General features: G+C 54.2%; 1 protein-coding gene across 7 annotated transcripts in view; it reads right to left on the bottom strand.

Moving 5' to 3' along the window:
* Nucleotides 1-4,831: 4,831 nt before the first annotated feature.
* The window catches only part of SRGAP2 (SLIT-ROBO Rho GTPase activating protein 2), a 279,652-nt gene continuing 264,746 nt past the window's right edge, over nt 4,832-19,737 (bottom strand). For 2 of the 7 annotated variants that reach the window (XM_062210229.1, XM_062210230.1), the window contains exons 19-24: nt 18,423-18,502; nt 15,324-15,504; nt 13,767-13,913; nt 10,569-10,607; nt 10,028-10,352; nt 4,832-8,116 (exon numbers count right to left, since the gene is read on the bottom strand). In XM_062210229.1, the coding sequence (XP_062066213.1) occupies nt 7,733-8,116; nt 10,028-10,352; nt 10,569-10,607; nt 13,767-13,913; nt 15,324-15,504; nt 18,423-18,502 (1,156 nt within the window). In that variant the 3' untranslated portion in view covers nt 4,832-7,732. Of the gene's footprint in view, nt 8,117-8,282; nt 9,410-10,027; nt 10,353-10,568; nt 10,608-10,725; nt 13,103-13,766; nt 13,914-15,323; nt 15,505-18,422; nt 18,503-19,737 lie in introns of those variants that run through there. The other 5 variants (XM_062210231.1, XM_062210233.1, XM_062210234.1 and 2 more) reach the window with 4 other exon arrangements.

Genomic DNA, 19,737 nt, shown 5'->3' with positions numbered 1-19,737 from the left:
GTTCTCTCGGGCTCCCTTTCGCTCTCTCTCTCTTAAAGAGACAGGCAACTTGGCTGCTGCCAACCACACCTGCTGGCAGGAGGAAGAGTGTGAGGTCCCGAGGCCGGAGCTGCTGTGGCATGCGGCTGGGTGTCTCCCTGCTCTGATTGCGTTCACTGGAGCAGAGAAGTTCAGAGCTCTGCCCAGCGTCTACACAGCAGGCAGGACAACTCGGCCCTGTGGAGGGCTTCCTGGGAAGCCAGCACCCACAGCTGGGAGACTCAGGGAGGCCCAGGCCCCCTGTGCAGGCCCAGCCACTCTTTGGACTCAGCACAGAGAGCGCGCAGAGGCGCAAGAGCGCGCGCCGAACCAGGGCATGCGCTCCCTGGAGACCGAAGGAGAGACGCGTGGCTGGGAGCGATATTTGGAGAGCACAGGAGCCTGGAAGGCATTTTGCGGGCAGATATTGGGGGCCCACACATCTTGAGGGATTCGCACACGGTCCTCAGAGACACCGGAACATGCCCACCTTCCAGCCAGGGTGTGTCGGGGTGGGGGTGGGGGTGGGGTGGGCTCCAAGAATGCAGCCGGTGACAACCAGGAAACTCCATGTTTCTGTAGTGTTGGGGGGACTTTCCCACGGCCACACCTGGTGGTTTCTCTGCCAGCCCCGCCCCGTCGCAGTGACACCAGGAAGGAGCAGAGCCTTGCCTCACCTCCTGCTCAGAGATGCACCTGCTGATAAGGTCTGGCTGCAGGCACTCCCAGCAGAGCTAGAAGGAAAGTCCGAGATCGCCCTGCCCCACCCGCCACTCCCCGCTGCACCTGCTGGCAGGTGGGAGAGCTGTGCTTCCTGGGTGCCTTGGTGCACTTCCTGGGTGATCCGGGTGGGGCAGGGGACCCCACCAAAGCTGTTGCAGGGTTGCCTCCTCCCTCCCCCTCAGCTCCTGCCTCCGACAAAGTGATTGGGGGACAGGCGATCCTTCCATGAATCTGAGTCCCTGAGCGGCCATGAGGGGCAGATCCCCACCCCCCAATCCCCGCTGGCCCACAAGGGACATTAGGCTTTGCTGAGAAATCAACCAGTGTTGATTTCGGCTACTGAGTTTTGCAACATGTCCCAGCTGATCCTTGCCATCAACCCCTTTCCCTGATGAACCTGCCGAGGCCTTACCAGTAGCCCCTCTTTCCTCTCCAGGAAGCCCAATCTCTCCTTCCCAGTGTGGTCAGCCCCTTTGAGCAACAAACATGTGCCACCTACGAGAGGCAGGTGCACCTGCCCTAAGCTGGAGGGCCCGGGTGTAGCCCTCAGCAGAGGCTGGCTTTGTGGACCCTGGCAGGGGGGCTGCAGGGGTGGCAGGGGTCAGGGGCCAGAAGTGTTGGCTAGAGGAAGGGCTGTGTGACCAGACTTTGGAAAGAGGGGAGTGGGGTAGAGGAGAGGGAGGCAGCATGGAGGCTAGAACGGAGTGGGGCTGGTTCAGGACCCCATCCCACCCCCACCTGCTGTCTGTGGCAGGCCAGAGGTGGAAGGGGGGCTGCGATCAAGTTCCCCTGAGCCTGACCTGTGGGTTCACATCCTGTGTGGACAAGATGAAGGAAACTCTTGCCTGGGTCCCAGCTGGGCAGCATGGCCAGGATTTGGTCTGGGCAGGTGCGGGTGCCTGGTGAGCATCAGCGGGGCAGAAGTCTGGGAGAGGGCTCGCACGCTTTCCCAGGGTGGGGGCTCTGGAGCCCTCAAGACCGAAGCGGCCATCAAAGGCAGCACAAGGAGCAGAGGCCGGGAGAGGGGGTCCTTGGGGGCAGCTGTGAGGGAAAACACGGCAGATCGGCTGGGGCTCTGAGTCTTGACTTGGTCACTTACCCTGGGTGACCTGGGGGCAAGTCACTCAACCCTTCCCCTAGGGTTGGTGTGAAAACAAAAGATGATGGCGCAGTGGGTTAATGCCCTGGCCTGAAGCGCCTGCATCCCACATGGGCGCTGGTTCTAGTCCCAGCTGCTCCTCTTCCAATCCAGCTCTCTGCTATGGCCTGGGAAAGCAGTAGAAGATGGCCCAAGTGCTTGGGCCTCTGCACCCATGTGGGAGACCTGGAAGAAGCTCCTGGCTTTGGGTCAGTGCAGCTTTGGCCGTTGCGGCCATCTGGGGAGTGAACCATCGGACGGAGGACCTCTCTCTCTGCCTCTTCTCTCTCTGTGTAACTCTGACTTTCAAATAAATAAATAAAATCTTTTATAAAAAAACAAAAGATGATGTGCCTGGTACCTGGCATTTTGTCATCTCTTCTACCCCTGCCTGGCTGGAACCAGTTTTTCCCAGCCCGGGGAAAGGAACAGGGCAGGGTGGGGATGCAGTGCTGAGCGTGGCTGTGGGTCCTCAGGGCTGGTGGAGGCCAGAGCCAGCCCTGGCCAGGAGCTTGGGGGCAGAAGGAGGGGCAGCTCCCGGAGGCAGCGGGCGGCCCCTAGACCCTGCAGGGATGGGCCCCTGTGCCACCTCCTGTCCTGGTTCCTGGTACAGAAGAGGGAGCATTTCCCGCCATTCTGTCCCACACTCTGAGCTCAAGCCTTCGCCTGCCGCGGCTCTGGAACCCAAGCAGCGCTGAGCAGGGAGCGCAGCCACTGCCTGCTTCCCCGCTGAGATAGCAGGCAGTGCGTCTCCGCCCCCGGCCAACCTTGCCACCCTCGCTCTGCAGTTCACCGTTCCCGGCCCACGGCTCCCGCCCGCTGACCACACTGCCTCTCCGCTGCCCATCTCAAAAACCAAAGCCCCTCCTGAAGCCCCTTGGCTGAGATGCCCTCGACTGAGTCTTCCTCCCTCCCCACTGGCTGCCCAGGCTGCCCATTAAGACTCATGTCCCCTCTACTGAAAACTGTCCTGTCCCGGTCACAACCAGCGCTCGCCTTTCTACACGTCAACACCTCCCCCTCTGCACCACAGCCCTCACTGTCACTCTGCAGGATTTCTAGTCATTGGCACCCTCTCTTTTGTTCATCTACCCGTTTTTCCCAGAGATCTCACGATTTCAATGCTGTCTGTCATCTAATAGCAGCCAAGTTTGTTATCAAGCATGATCTCTCCCTGGAACCCAGCAGGCTGTCAGTCTGTGTCACCCCCAGCCCCGGGGCGGCCCTCTCTCCTCTTCCTGCTCAACTCCTTCCTGCCGTGATGGGCTTTCTCCACCAGGCAGGCCCTGCTCTCTCACACGGTTTCACTTTCAGAGTGACAGTTGTGTTGTTTATGTGTCCTCTTTGAAAAGCTCCCTTCCCCATTTCTCCTATTCAGCACTGCAGGACAGCCTCCCAAGTTTGCTGACTGACTCAATGATTGGTCTCTGCCAAATGTCACAAGCTGGGGTTGTTAACGGAGGCCTCCTATTCCTATGGATGTAAACATTGAGCTCATCTTAAAGATCGTTTCATCCCCACCTTGTCTCTGCTGGTTTCTATCTGGAATAGAGTAGAATGGGCTTGTGTCTCAATGGTCTCATTGCAACCACTCCCCATCAAGCTCCCAACAGAACACAGGAGATAGATGAAGAGGAAGCTCTTTTGCCCTCTGCTGACAGCCGAGCAATGGTGCTCCAGGCCCAACCCACGGTCCCTCTACCCCGGCAGTGAAAACTCATTCACACCACAGTGTGGCAGAACAGCCTCGGCTTTAACTTACCCACCCATGTAGCTGTTCCATTAGAACAGGAGTGGAGGGGCCGGCACTGTGGCATAGTGGGCTAAACCGCTGCCTGCAATGCTGGCTTCCCCTATGGGCGCCGGTTCTAGTCCCGGCTGCTCCGATCCCGCTCTCTGCTCTGGCCTGGGAAAGCAGTGGAAGGTGGCTCAAGTCCTTGGGCCCTTGTACCCGCATGGGAGACACCGGAAGAAGGTCCTGGCTCCTTCTAGATCAGCTCAGCTCCGGCTGTTGTGGTCATTTGGGGGTGAACCAGCAGCTGGAAGACCTCTCTGTCTTTCAAATAAATAAATAAATCTTTTTTTTTTCCTTTTTTTAATATGGGAGTGGGAAGAAACACAGGCTGGAAGGGCAGGGCAGAACTGAACAATACGTAAGTGACAGGTGGAGACGGCAGATCTAAGAGGCTGGGATGTGTCCCAGCTGGGGCTGTGGCCAGGAGTCTTCATAGTCCCAGTGAACAGGGCACCTCTTGTGTGCGAGAGATTGAACCAGCTCCTAGGGCATCTGGCTACTAGAATAATCCCACTAAAAATAAGCATGGGCGCTAGGGAGGGGCTCTAGGCTGCATTTCAGTTGTCATCTTTCAGGAACATCAGCTTTAATTCACGCTCTGCTTGAGTCAAAATCTGAAGGACAGAAGGCACACTGGGCTCCCCCGCCTCTGCTCAGCACCTCTCCTGGGGCAGGGGCTGCCATGGGCAGAACGGCTTGGGGTCTGGCTATGGAAGAAACAGCCGCGCTGGGTCAGCCCCGGTCGCGGCAGGCAAAGGCTTCAAGCAACTAATTCTTGGGCTTCGCGCCTCCCAGCGGAGAGATCTGATAGAGATGGAGAGAACAGTCCTCATTGAAAACGGGGCCGGGGATTCTTGAGGGAAATGGTTCTCATGGCAACAGACTGTCCAATGGCGAGCCGGAAGACTTTCCTCCGAACCTCTTACATTGCACACATGGGCTAAAGGGAAATGTAGGGGGGAAAAATTCATTCTCAAACCACAACTCTGCTGCGTTTGGTGGGGAGAAGGGGGCGGGAGGGCTCCCATTTCTCCCTCTGTTGCCAGGCAGGGCTCTGTTAGCACAGGCGAATCAGAAGCCCTTGTGGGCAGCCGTACTCCAGAATCAGAGATTTCAGTGGGAAAGTGATATATGAGCAACAGCATCGAAACCTAAAAATGTATTTTATTTTGAAGTTGTGCTTTGGATTTTCCCCAATCCAACATCTGTTGAGTGATAGTCTTAGGTTCACACGAAGTATCTTCGAGCATACATACAATATTCCAGTTATCAACACTATCGTAAAGAATATACCATTGTACACCAACGTGACATACAAGTCAGACGCCACGACACTGCAGTTCCCTGGAGGATCTAACTTCTCTTCTGAATGGGAAATACATGTACACCAGCCCTGGCAGCCGTCTCTATCCTGGGGCCGGCAGCATTGCGCCTTGTCTTCTGGGGGAGAAACCAGGGCACCCTGAGGAGGTTGGCTGAGATCAGTGTTTCCAGGGTCCAGGCTGCTGGCTGCAAACTCCTCTGTTTTCCGAATCGGGATGCTGGTGGCCCCGCCCCACTGCTCTTCCCCTGTAGACGGACCCTCCTGAGTCCACACCAGGAAGAAGATCCACGCCCCCAGGGGCAGAGCGGGGCTCTCCACAGCATCATGCTGGTTTCGGCACGCACATCAGAGGAAGGCTGGGCCCCCGAGCCCTGGGCGGCCAGCCCCTTTTGGCTTTTCAGTGTCAGAATCACAGTGTGCAAGCTCAGTTCCAGGCGGCTGCAGTGGGCTCCGCTGAGGGCTCTCCTCTCGTGGGTTCCCAGTCCCCTTGCCAGGACCATCTCGCAGCTGTCAGGAGCACCAGAGGTGGGGAAGACGGCTCGGCCCCCCGAGATGGGGGTAGTGGGTGACCTCACACACTGTTCAGTTCCTGATGCAAATCAAATCAGCAGGTGCACACTGACCAAGGGGATGGCAAACACAAGTCATGTACAGAGTTGAAAGAGAAATAAGGCAGGAGCAACAGAAGAGGTCCAAAGCATTGTGTTAAGAAAGTTCTGCTTCTCCTTTCTCAGCAGAGAGGTGCTGGAGAAGACGGGAGAGCGCAGGGGAGGGTCTCAGCGCCGCTCCGTGGGGTTAACAGGAATGTAAGGTGAAGGGTGGGCTTCCTTTTCGGCAAGGAGACAGATCCTTGCATAGAAGACCCCCTCCTGGCTCAGGACCTGTGTAGGCCCAGGTGACAGACAAGGACAGAGCAACAAAAACCAAGATTCTCAAGTGTGGAGGGTTGCCTCTTCCAGGCTGGCTCTCTGCGGCAGGACTGCTCAGGTTCTCTCTCTGGCTCTTGGCTTCCCTGATGTTGCATGAGTGATTTCCCACAAAGCTCCCTGACGGGAAAAATCCTACCACTTCCCATCGATGCAACTACCAACTTTACATGCTAGTCCAAAAAGGATCTCTTTTATGTCAGTATAGGAAACCAACATGAATAGCAACCCACTGTCTCTCCTGAACTACAGAAAATAACAGGTGAAATATAGACACAGCTTACACGCGAGGAAAAGACAGAGAAGAGGAATGAGCGTCAGCTTGGACGTGGGTAGGTGGCTGAGGCCCGTGAGCCTGGCTGTGCGCGTCTGTGGCCCCAGCTCTCCTGGCATAGCATGGAGCTAGGGAAGCTGGGACCGTGGGCACTAGGTCTGGAGACAGAATTAGAGCAAACATTAAGGTATCATTTTTGTAGCTTTTAGGGGAATCAGAAAAAAGACAAAACATTTGTCATCCAATTTTTTTCTTTAGATTTTGGCCTTGGGAAGCTTTAGACTGTCTGGAGTTAAAGTCCCCTTAATTATCCTATTTTGAAAAGCAAAAACCAGTTGTTAGGGGTCAGAGTCTCTCTTGAATCTAACTAGGGCTCTCCAAGCCCCTGTTGGTCCCTGAAGAGAGAGAGAGAGAGAGAGAGAGAGAGAGAGAGAGAGAGAGGAGAGAGAGACCTTGCTCAATAGCAAAACTAAGGTTGTTAATTTAGGAACAATTTTGGGATTAGCAAAACTGAATTTAATTTGTTTAATGATAATGTATCTGATGTTTTAAGTGCCAAAAAAAGTGGGAGAAACAAGGACCTATTTCTTACCTTTATCAAACCTGCCACAAACACAATAAAACTCTTAAAATTCTTCAGCCTAAAAGGAATCAGCTATAAAACTTTCCTATGCAGGAAAATGTCTTCTGTGGACAGTGGTCCAGCAGCGACAGACAGGAACTCCAGAAAGGTCTCTCCATTCAGAAAGCCCGGCAAAGCTCCGTCCTAACACTGGGCTGTAGTTCTAGAGCACGAGGGAGAGTGACAGCAAACAGCAGTGAGCAGCTCACAGCAACAGAGACGACAGAGAAAGCCCCGGCCCCACGCGGACCCCAGGATTGTCCCATGCTGCTGATCTCACATGATGGAGAGATTTCAAAGGCTAAGTGCTCTGGTCCAGATAGAACAAAGTTTGTAACGGAAACAGACGCCCCTGGCGGCTCCTGCGTGAACTGCCACAATAATAACTTACAAAGAGGCTGGTCCTAGGACCAGGAGAGGCTACACATGCCAGAGACTAGAAGTGTGTGTGTGTGTGTGTGTGTGTAAAACGAGGAATGGCATACCTATGATTCTCTATAACCAGTACCCAAAACAAGACGCCACTGAATGCTGGGTGGCAGGAGCCAGGGACCGGGCAAGGCGTCCCTGGGGGACTCAGGGGACTGAGGCTCATGCCCATGTCCTCGTGACTTGCCTTGCCAGATTTCACAGTGACCTGATAATGAAAAACTGCCTCTGGCTAACCTAAGAACAGTGTGTACTGCAACTGGCTGGGCTAACACGACTGGAGGGAGCAGGGGCAGGGGAGGCGGAGAGCAAAGGGAATGAGGGCTTCATTCTCAAGGTTTCGGGGCACGGGGAGGCTAATTCCTGCAAGAACAACTTAGAATCTAATTGTCAACTCAAGTCCCCGAACTAGTTAAATAGGAATATTTTTAATAATAGTCAGTCCCTACGGTCCCTTTATCTAGAACAATTAAATTACATCCCTCAGACAGTACAAGACTTGTCAGTGGACTGTGGGGAGGGGGACGAGTTGACACCAGGGCTAGTGGCATTTGTTTTGGGGAAGACGGTGGGCTTGGGCCGCGTGGCTGGGGGTTTCACGGGGGCGGCCATCTTGACAGACTTGACGGGTCGGAAGGCGCAGGCGATGTCCCCAGCAGTACTGGCGCTGCGCTGGAAGGCGGGCTCAGGGTCCTTGAGGAGCTGGGTGTGCAGGGGGCTGGAGGGCTCCGAGGTGGGGGCCACCACTGGGGAGGTTTTGAGGGGCTCCAAGGTGTCCAGGACCACATCAGGGGTGTGCTTGACACTGCTCTGCCGCTCGAGCTCCCGCAGCTCGTTCAAGGCCGAGTTCATGGTCGCCTCAATATCCTGAAAAACAGGGGAAAGGAGCAGATAACTATGGCAGAGGGAGGGAGAAATCCCCAAGTCAGGAAGAAGGCACCTGTAAGGAGATGTCCAGATCACTTTACGTGGACAAAATCCTTGACCATGCAAATGCTCGGGGGGGGGGGGGGGAGGTAGGGGGCACAGGGATTTTCATCACCATGAGATCTTTTGTTCCTTTAGAGTGGTTGAGGGTTCTTTCTTAACTAGAGTTCTGGTTTTAGAGCTAGGGACTGAAATCCTTATGGATGCAAGGAGCAATGACCCAGCGGGGAGGGAGGTGGATGAACCGAGCGTCAGCGGTTTGGTCGTGTGCACTCGGGGATTCATCATCCAATCCTCTCCGCTCTTGTGGATGTTCCAAATTGTACACAATCAATAAACACTTCAACACACGCTACAGGCGAGGTGTAACTTTTACTTTCTTGGAAGAGGGTCGGCCCTTCCCCCACAGAGCCAGGCCCTGAGGTTTCCTCAGGACACCTCCCCCTGCCCTCAGGGCCCAGCCAACTTGATGAAACCATTTCCTCCTACCCATCACCACGGGAGGATACCCAAGAGTGACCAGGAGGGGGCGCCAAAGCCCACAGAGGGGAACTGCCTTCCGTAAACCAGGGAAGCCTGCAGCCCTTAGGAAACAGCAGTCCCAGCCCAGGGAACATTTATATGCAAGCCAGCTGCCTCTGGGGGAGACCATCCAGCTCCCTCACCCCTCAGACCACCACAGTGACAGTACCTGTTCCCAAGCAAGGTCCCAGGCTAAGGTTTCTTTGTCCTACAAGTCACCCAGGTTTCCTGTTGTGATCGAATTTCCCTCATCCTTAAGACACTCAGGAAGAACGCCCTCTCCCCTGGGCCCCGCTCTGCAGCTCACCTGTCCCAGCTGCCCACCCTTTCTGGCATCCTTAGTCACACCTGGCCAAGGAGGGAGCTGGGAGGAGTCCATGGTCAAGGCAGAGGGCAGCCAGGAGCTCACACAGAGACACAGAACAGCAGGCGAGCAAAGCAAGACATCGCAGGCCCACAGCTCAGTCCTGGGCTTGCCTGGGAGACCTCCTTCAGCAGAGCCCCACTTAAGCCAATAGAGACCATGCCAGCCTCTATTGGCCCGGGGTGACGGGGTGAGGAGACTCCCAATTCGGTTGAGACATAAGAGCGCCAACAGTGAGCCCTTAGTTCCTACCTGGTCTAACGGAAATTATATAGTTGGGAGAGACGTCTGAGGGAACTGCTTGGAGTGGCCCCGGTGGTCGGACTTTTACAGGTGGGGTTGAATCGCTAATGTTTCGTGGAAAACAGAGAGTCATCAGTGTGGTGCAGACACAGGCAGGCCCTGGAGTCAGGGAACTCGTCTCCACTGCATCGGAGACTTGGCTGGAAACCTCTCTGGCATTTGAGCTCCCGGGAACCAGAGCAGGCTTGGGCCTTGAAGACCAGGAGCACTTGTGGCCTGACCATCCACACAGAGGGCCCAGAGATGAGCCTTAGGGAACGGGGTGCTGGGGATGGGAGGAGTGATAGAAAAACATGGCGAGAACTGTACCCGAGCCAAAACACTCAGGCAGCTGCACTTAAGAAGGGTCTTACGACCCACAACTTGGGCCAAATGGACCTTCTCAAAGTACTCCTTTAATTATGTGTCCCTTAAAAATGACAGCAGCTTTGTAAACAGCCAACACCGTGAGACAGAAGCCAGAATTCTTTCATTTGTTTGCAGGTTCTTCTTGGGGAGAGAGAAAGGCAGACTGCTGGTGGAGCCATTTTATCAAGTCCACACATCCAATACTTGCTGAACTCAGCATCTAAGTACAAAGCATCGTTCTGATTCAGGCTCCCTGTCCTAAGTGGAAATGCTGTGCGCAGGCGCACGCTGTTTGTCCAGGAGCCCCCAGTTACCTGTGCAATGACCTCAGGGTCCATGGGCCGATGGTTGTTGAAGCTCTTCGACCTCCCTGCCGTGGCGGTCTTGCGGATCTGTGGGCTGTCCAGCCGATTCTTCAGGGATGAGTGGCGGCTGATGGAGTTGAGGCTCCCGTGCCCGCTGATGGAACACTTATCTGGCCCTTCCTTGGGGAGACTCTGGCTCAGGATGGGCTGGGAGGACGGGCGGCAGCTAGCCCCCACCCCCGGGGAGGAGGAGTCAGTCAGGGAACTGCTCAGCCCGTGGCTGTCGCTACGGAATGTTTTCCGGATGCTCCCAGATTCCGGCCGCTTCCTTTGCCTTCAATTACAAACAGAGAGGGCAGTGTGATCAGGGAGCCCGGACTCCAAGGAAGCTGGGAGGAGCGGGGGAGGGGCAGAAGTCGGCACCCAGGGATTTCTGGAAGGAGAGGGACACGAGGCACCTTCTCTCCTCGGGTGCCACAGCCTCTTGCTTTCTCCACATAGCTGCTCCCCTCCCACCCAGGGTCTGGGCAAAGGAGAAATGGATACTTACTCGGTGGTCGTGGGCTCTGAGTTCTCAAGACGTAAGGTGCTGTCAGAAAGAAGTCTGATTAAGGGGAAGTTTCTAGTGGGAGGAAGGTTCGTGGAAAGCCCCTCCGTTACCTGCTTTGAACGGAAACCTAAGGCCCCGGGTAGGAGAGGTCTCCCCATCACCAAGGAGGCAGGAAGTGATGGCAAGAGGAGAGCTGACTTTTCCAGCTCTTAGCGTGTCTTTTAGTCCAACTCCAGCGAGATGGGAATCATTTTGGACTCTGGCAAGAGGCTGTTGCTTATTTTGTAGACATGGAACAGAAGAGGCTGCCATGCTGTGGTGAGGGCCTGGCTTGTACCTTCTCTTGGGTGAAAATGCAGATACCTGACTCCTAAGTCACCCTGCACTGGGCCCACCCTGGCTCTGGACCAACCTGCTAGAGACTACCTGATACAAGGGCTCGGCGGAGCTCTGGTGCTATGCGTGTTGCCTGCTGCTGAACAATTTCACTTTCTCTTGGAACCAGATGTTCAAAGACCTAATCCACGAAGCAACAATGCTGCCCGTTCGAATGGCAGCTGGGCAGCTAAGGAGGACCAGGACTGAGGGGGAACGGGAGACAGAAGGAGGGAAGGAGTAGCAGCCTGCAAACGAGGAGCTGCACAGCCCACGCTCCCGTCAGCCCTGAGCCTGGTCACGGCTCCGGTCTTCCTCGGGGCCCGGCCCAGAAACCTGGCCCAGAGCAGCCACTCCAAGAGTCTGCCCGCTGGGCAGTTCTAGCCTTGGGAGCCAGCCATTCTCAGCGGAAGAATGGGGTCCTCAGTTCTCAGAGCTGTAAAGAGTTCACAGGCACCGCACAGCCCAGAGCGGAAGGGATGGATCCCTGCCGCCCCACGTCCTTCAGAGCGCCCACGGCACTGCTCTCACCTGTCCATTCGGCCTTCACCTGCCAGACTGTGCGCTCCGAGGCCGGGGGCCGCGTCTGATTCATTTCTGAGTAACCAGTCTCACTGCTCAGCACAAGAGCAGATGCTTAATACGTGTGTGGACTCAAACTGCAATGCCACAGCCTAACGACTCCTCGCTGACTTCCTCTTTTCCCTCCAGGCCTGCTGACTCACAGGCCTGCGCCTGCTGAGAAGGCAGATTTATGGGGCGGCTGCAGGGGCCAGGCCCTGGGGCCACGAACACGAGGAGGACAGCAGGGTGGGCCCTGTTTCAGGGAGCTGCGGCTGGCGGGGGATCGAGGGCCGTGTGGGTCCTAAGATGCACTCAGCTGCTGTGGGAATGCACAGGAAGGGAACTGAGCTCAGCGTGTGGGCACTCAAAGGTGTCACACCGGCTTCCCTGGAGAGGTCAGCCTTTGCGCTGGGTCTCAAGGGAGAGTGAGGGAGCAGACAGCAGACATAAAGGGTGAAAGATGGGGGCCCAGGCACCCAGGAAACTGAAGGATGTGGGGGAGGAGTGGGCTGGGGGCCGGGGCCGGGGCCGGAGGTGGGGCTCAAAGGCTGACAGTGGTGAGGGGCTGCCACGCACTGCACAGCAGTCAGCTCCGGAGCAGGCCATGGCCACAGAACCTGACCTCCAGGAACCGCGTCCCCAGAGTCCTGACCCGGCCCAGCGAGGGCATCAAGCGAACGGCCTTGACTTCCAGCAGATGACCAGCGTCACCATCTTAGCTGTTGGTCTCCACAGCCCCTTTGCCCAGATGGCATCAAATAGCTGATGGCTACAGAGATGTTCCTAACTAACCGCCTAACTCTCCCTCTGCGAACCCGCCTGGGTTTCCGGGTTAATTACAGGCTTAAGGACCCTAGGATTGCAGACTCACAATTAACACAGACTTGTAAACAAGAAGAAAAACGTGGTCTCACACAGTTGCTTTTTACTAGCTTGCCTTCCCAGCAGGGCAATGTGCTGGAGGAAAACATGAAACCTCAATTTTTTTTCCCCCTCTTTTGTGCTGGCCTGAATTAAATCATAACTACACGAAGTGAGCTGAAGAAGCTTCTTTACAAACTTGAAGGTGAAAGAGATGGAAAAGAGCCACATGTCCCAACCACTCCCCCTGCTACCGTGGGGTTGGAAGAAAGCCACGCGATCTGGGCAACCCGGTGTAGTTTAAAAACAACAAGCATCTTTTATTCTCCTTCCAGTCTCAGTGTCCAGAGGCTATGGTTAACAGGTTTTCAAAGTGCAAATCGCTTCATTCCTCCAAAGCCAGGGGGGAATAAAAACTGTACATCATCTCCAATCCATATTCATCAGGAGCGCCCTGGGGCTTGTCATCCTGCTGGCACGGGGCCAGGTTTCAGGGTCTGGCGGAAAGAGGTCTGTAGGCTTTGGGACTTGGTGTCTGGCCCCTTGAGATGAGATTAGTTCTCCAATAACCTGAATGCCTCTGGGGAGGCAGCAGCACGCAGGCGTGGAGTCCCTCTGGACAGCCAGCTCGGTGTGGGTGGAGTTAAAACCCCAGGATGTTGCTAACGGCCACAGTGAAAGCTGGGGGTCAGAGGTAAGAGCCCGCTGGACAGGAGTGGGAATCTGTAAAGGGACTAACAGGGGAGGATAAACACAGGGCTAAAGCAACAGGAAACAAATGGAAAATGATTTCTCCTGGTGTGAGGGCAGAGGAAAAGAGTGCCAGGGGTTAGGCAAGGAGCAGAGGGCTCAGGACAAAGCTTTCCTTGGGGGGCTCAGTGCTCTCCTCTCCTCCACAGGAGTGAACGCAGGACACGTGATATCCACATGAACCCACCTGGCACACGTTAGCCTGGCACAGGACACACAACACTTTGCATCTTGGGACAGACACGGGTCAAGGAAGACATCAGAGACTAGGACTTGAGTAAGAATTGGAAAAGAGAAGGCACCTCTAAGAAACAGTACGAAACCAAGTTGCATAAAGTGACGGAAGCCTTGGCCAGAGTTGTAGCCCTAAGACAGCCAGGCAGGTCTGGGCTGACGGACACCGTGGGAGCACACAGTGCAGCGCCCTTCCCCAGCGTGATGGCAGCTGGCAGGAGCCCTGCCCCTGCCCCAGAGGCCGGCAGCAGCCTCCTCAGCCCTGCGGGCCTCGCAGCAGCGGTGAACACATGCGAACTGTTAGGCTGAGGGAGCTGGCAGCCCTACGGACAGCACAGAATGGAGGGGTTAGGCCAGAGGGGAGCGGGGCGTGGCACACCATGGAGGGAGCAGAAAATGAAAAGCAGAGCTTACTTGTTGATGTTTGCAAGATAAATATCGGCTACATGACCCCCACTGGGACAGCTGGCCCCCGCTCTGGCTGTCACCTTTTCTTCAGGTGGCTCAGAAATGACCTCAATCTCAGACTTGGGGCTGGACCTCTCCACGACACCGTCCTCGCTGGGGGAGAAGGGGGGGGGGCGGGCAGGCGGGGGAGGGAAAACACAACACAAAAAGCAGCATTAGATCGGCAAGATGGCCCCCCGGACAGCACACGCGACCCCACACGGCTCTCAGGCAGCAGCCACACCTGGCGGGGCTAACTCTCTGGGCACAGGCAAGGGAGCCTAGGGGCCTCCTGCGGGGGCTTTAAATAAAATAAATAATCCGCTGAGTCCTGTGGCCCCTCAGCTCCCGGGGGAAGCTCGGCTAGGGCGACACCCACGTTCGTGGCTTTCCGGGGGTGGCCGTGCTGGGGCCACCTCCTGGAGAAGGAGGCGGCGAGTCCAGGTTGTGTTTTATCTGCTGAGGTCCCGAACACTGCCGGGAAAGGACAGTCGGCTCTGCTGTGGCTCAGGAGATGCCGGCGCCGAGGCAGGACGCGGCCATACTCTGTCGTAGCGCGTTGAGCCCTGCTTAGAGCATCCAAGCCGGTCCTGGGTGTCTCCACTGCTCTCCTGGCCCCTCTGGCTACTGACGACAAAGCAAGCCCCCTTTTCCCCACAATTCATCTTCTCTCCGTCCTGTGGTGAAGTCATAATGCTAAATTTGGGAGGGTCCTGTCCACGCACAGGTCGCCACCAGGTTTGCGACGTTATCAACAGAGAGAGGCTTTCCCCGAAGAACGAGCTGGGGGAGGCTGGGAGGGTGCAGGCTCACTCAGGATATCAACCTTTAAAAAATAATATTAAGGGAAGGACTAAAAACACTGACAGCAGTGGAGCCAAGGGAAGGGAGTTGGGGGCAGAGGCAGGGCCAAGGGACAGGGAGAAAGGCTTGAGCGGGTCACAGGTGCTTCCTGTCTGGGGGACCCACTTAATGCATGGGAGCCAACCAACAGCTCATCCAGAGGAACCTCTGAGACCAGTTCAGGTTCCTCTTGTTCTTCTGCATCTTTTTCTCTCCTTGCCCCCACATTCCCCCGACTCAACCTCATCTCAGTTAAATGCACTGCGTCCCTTCTATAGGGCTGCTTAGGCCAGAGTTCTCCTTAAAAAATGACCTATCGTTTTCATTTGTGAGCAGAAAATGCCAGCAGTGGCCCCACAGGCTGAGGTGAGCTTAACTGTTTATGCTCTCCCAAACTGATCTTTCCCGAAAGGAAACGTTGAATAAAAACCCTGCGGTATCACTCATCGGGTAACAAGGTGGATGAGCGCTGACTGGTAGGTTTCTAACAGGACCAGATCAGGGGATGATGTGCAGGGGGACCAGAGCATGGGGAGATTTAAAAAACCCACTGAGTGAGTGAGGAGAGGGAGTCCAGGAACTCCATGAGCCTTGGGAAGGCACTGGTGTCCTCTGGGGTCGCCCTCTCTCACCCCCACAGTGCAGCCAGGGGCCACCCCCAGGTGCCAGGGCCCGACGTACGTGTCTTGGACCACGATGTACTGGTGTGGGATGAGCCCGTCGATGCCGTTGTGGCGGCCTTCCCACCAGTCGTCGGAAGCCCGCTGGTAAAGCAGCAGGGACGCTCCCTTCTTGAAGGACAGTTCTCGTGCTGTCCGGCCCACGTAGTCAAACTTGGCAATGGCCTCGATGGGCTCACACTCTGAGGGGCAGAAGAGAAGGAAGCACACGTTGTGGGGCCTTAGAGACTCAGGCAATGGTGGAAAAGCCCCATTAGCGGAACCGACCCTGGAGGGAAGACAACCTCACAACAGAGCCAAGGCTGCGCTAGGAAGCAGACAGTTCCATGCTGACCAAGCCATCACCCCGAGGGCACTGGTATTCTCTCCTCTGCCCTTGCTCACGTTGGTTCCCACCACTTGCAATCCCTGGTCCTGCATCTTCCTGATGAAACCCATCAAGACACAAACATCATCGGCTTTCTCTTTTTAAAAAAATTTTTTTAAAAAAGTTTATTTGAACGGCAGAGCTACCCAGGGGCAGTGAGGGAGGGAGAGAGAGAGAGAGAGAGAGAGAGATCCGTTATCTGCTGGTTCATTCCACAGATGGCTAGAACGGCTGGGGCTGGGCCAGGCAGAAGCCAGGAGCCTGGAACTCCATCCAGGTCTCCCATGTGGGTTGCAGAAGTTCAGATACTTGGGCCATCCTTTGCTGCTCTTCCAGGCAAATTAGCAGGAAGCTAGAGAGGAAGTGGAGCAGCTGGGACTCAAATTGGCACCCATATGGGATGCTGATGTTGCAGGAGGTGGCTTAACCCACTTGCACCACAATGCTGCCCCTGTCATCTGTTTGATATACTAACTTCTTTGGTGAGTCCATAGCTATTACCATCAAGCTTGCCATACTGTATTACTTGTTTTTCTAATGATATAACTCCATTAATTACAGAAAAAAGTGATTATCCTACATTTTAAATAAATTAATGTTTTTCTATTTCCTCAAATAGAATGTGTTTTTAGTTTCTATAAAGAGAAAATAACTTGTCCAATCAATTTTCCAAGGAGCAAAATATGGACATATTTTGTGAGCAATATGTGAAAAAATGCACAAGAAAGTAATTGTAAAAATTAAAAGGGGCTGGGAGCTGGCACTATGGCATAGTGGGTAAGGCCACCGTCTACAGCTTCGGCATCCCACATGGGCACCAGTTTGAGTCTTGGCTGCTCCACTTTCCCTGCTGGTGCACCTGGGAAAGCAGCAGAAAGTGACCCAAGAACTTGGGTCCCTGCACACATGTGGGAGATCCTGATGAGGCTCCTGTCTCCTAGCTTCAGCCTGGCCCAGCTCTGGCCATTGCAGCCATTTGAGGAGTGAACCAGTGGATGATGGAGGATCTCTCTCTCTCTCTCTCTCTGCCTCTTCCTCTCTGTAGTTCTGCTTTTCAAATAAATAAATCTTAAAAAAAAGAAAGTAGAAAGGCCTTACAATGAAATGTATCTTTACCTTTGTGTGGGTTTCCATCTTCTCATCTGTAAAAGGAGATAATAACAGTGCCTCCTGGGGGCAGGCATTTGGCCTATCTATTAAGACGTCTCCAGTCTACCTTGGGATATCCAGGTTTGAATCCCATCTTTGGCTCCTGACTCAACTTCTTGCTCATGCAGACCCTGGGAGGCAGTGGTAGTGGCTCAACTAATTGGGTCTCTGACACTCTTGTGGGAGACCTGGACTGAGTTCCTGGTTCCTAACTTCGGCCCCCTAGCTGTTGAAGACATTGGAGGAGTGAACTAGCAGGCAACAGCTCTCTGCCTCTCAAATGAATAAGTAATAAATAAATAAAAGTTACTTTTTCATGAAGTTATTGTGAGGAATCAATAAATTATGATGGGTAAAGTGCTTAGAACAATGCCCAGACCATAGTGAGTGGTATGTGTGCCTCGGCGATTGTTCTCATTATCTGGTCTAGGCTGCTGATGGAGAGCAGAGAGTTAAAGAAAAGGCTCCCAGAATCTTGGAACCTGAGATGAAGGTCAGATGTTGCAGTGCGTAGACAGCCCTGCTGGTGGGTTTGCTTCTGAATGGCCAGGGGTGCAAGAGCTCACTACAGGAGGCAGAGCAGACAGAGCAGGCTTGTCTAACTATCCCAGTCTCAGTCCTCTGCAGCCTTGGGCATGGCACTTGACCTGTCTGACCTCTGCTTTCTCAGCTATAAAACAGCAGCCAAATCTATTTCACCAGGGATTAAGAGATAATACATAAAGCCTTTAATAGTACAAGCACAAGGTGGTTTCTATCTCAGTCCCCTAGTTTACCTACTCTTCTCCAATAGCGCAGCAAATGATCATACCGATCCTTTGGACATCAGGATTTAAATAAGCAGACCTAATTTTTTTTTCCTCTTTGAAAGTTGGCCCAGGGTTGCAGAATTCACAGCAAGGCAGGGAGGAGGGAAAACTCCAGACTGCGCCATGTCATTCTTGTGCCCAGAAAATTCTGAGGCCCCTTGTCAGCTGCTGAGACTTCCAGAGCCCAAGTGATCCAGAAATGGAGGTGTGGAACTGTTGGCAGGAGGGGAAATGATGCTGGCCGGACAGACCCTAATAAATCATGGGCCCTGCAGAGGGGCCCGAGGGTGACAGCCAAGCATTCCGCTGCTTGCCGCACACCCACCAGGCTGCTCAGCGCTCGCCTGTCTGTACTCTGGAAAGGGCCAGCTTCTCCACTCGCAGGCACAGACGCGGGGGTCTGCCTCCCCTGTACTACCCGCTTCTGGCTTGCTTTTGTTGGGTTCTTGGCTCCCAGCTTCTCGATTCCCCAGGCTCGCTGGTTTTCAAATGATTTCTCTTTCACGTTGGTCTCCAGCTACCTGGCAGTGGTCTGAGCTGTGATAAAGGACAGACATGGTGCTGGAAAAGTTGAGACTCTGAAAGACCTCGTTCTTCACCTCTGGCTTCACACAGACCCCAAGGAAGGGAAGGAATGAAAAGCAGAGACAGGAGAGCTCTCGGCTGTCGTCAGAGGGCTGCTGTGCAGGAGAGCTCATCAGGTGTGGGAGACTAATAACCACTTCCTTCTGCTTTACCCCCGTGGCCACACTGGCCGGGAAGCAGGGCCTCCTACCGTCATCGCTGGTGTGATGCTCTGTGGTCACGTCCTGGGTCGAGTCTTCAGCGGAGGTCGTCTCTCCGTGAGGGCTGTCACTGCAATAGAACCGCAAATGAGCAGGACTTTACTGCTCACTTCCCCTCCATACCGCCTTCTCGCACTCAAAGTAAGGGCACCAAATCAACCTTCCGCTCTTGGTACTCTACCTGTATAAACAGACCAAGGCTTATACTGAAACATAAGTCTCCATCCAGGTATTCTCTAACGGAGCACCTGCTACAGAGACTACTTGAGACCATGAGGGACTTAGAATACCTCAAGACAATGGGAAGCCCTTTTGAAGACACACAATAAAATCTTTAGAAAACAGAAAATCATGGCTGCTTTCCTACGTGAAGTTGTTCCTGGTTCTCAAGGAGGGAGCATGATGGGAGGGAAACATTGCTGTTAGTATCAGCTACAACTGGATTCAAAACCCATCTCTGACACTTGGTAGCTGTACGACACTGTGGGTGAGTTACTTCACCTCTGTAAGCTTCAACTGCCTAACCTAGAAATGGAGAAGGATTTGGGTAAGGATTCAACGTAACAATCTAGTAGAGTTCGGCACAGAGAAGGGGTTTACTAAGTGGTACTTCCTTTCCTTCTTTCTCCTTCTGCTTGAGGTCTCTAGGCTGGTTCTGTGGTTTAGCCTGTGTGCTGGTGATAAAGTGGGGAGTGAGTCACACCAGAGTTGGTGGAAAATGAGAGCGAGGGAAGACTGCTGTGGACTGGACGCTGCAAGAAGGCAGGGGTGGAAGCCGGGCCAGGTTCCTGAAAAAATTTGTAAAGTCTAACATCATCCAGGGTGGAGACTGGAGATGGCTGGGGAGGTTGCCAGGAAGAGTTATCTGTATTCCTGATCTCCTGGCTCCTGGATTGGAGAGTAGATAGAAGTTCTTACTTTGGAAAAAGTATAGAGAAAACTATTTAGTTCTAAATAAAATGTCTTTCCGTGACAAGCGAGCCTTTCCAGGCATTTCTACAGGAGTAACTCCACAATCTGGCTGCACAGTCTCCTCCTTTGGGCCCTACAGCCTCTCCTTCCTTATCCAGTGGTTCCTGCACTCCTGGGAAGTGCCTCAAACATGGGGATCAGTTCAGGCCTTACCCTGTGTGGACCAAGTCAGTTCCGAAGGAGTTTCCAACTCCAGAGAACTTTCTGGGAGAACATCCACAGGAATGCCGCTTTGTCCAAAAATGTAGGCATAATTCCTTACTGTCTTCTGGGCTTAAAAACCCTGTGATGAGTTTGGAGATGTTCTGGAAACCCTCGGGGGCCCCAAGCATG

This window comes from Lepus europaeus, chromosome 14, assembly GCF_033115175.1.
Source record: "Lepus europaeus isolate LE1 chromosome 14, mLepTim1.pri, whole genome shotgun sequence".
In the NCBI taxonomy this organism is placed as follows: Eukaryota; Metazoa; Chordata; class Mammalia; order Lagomorpha; family Leporidae; genus Lepus; species Lepus europaeus.
This window is presented reverse-complemented; position numbering and strand designations above follow the sequence as displayed.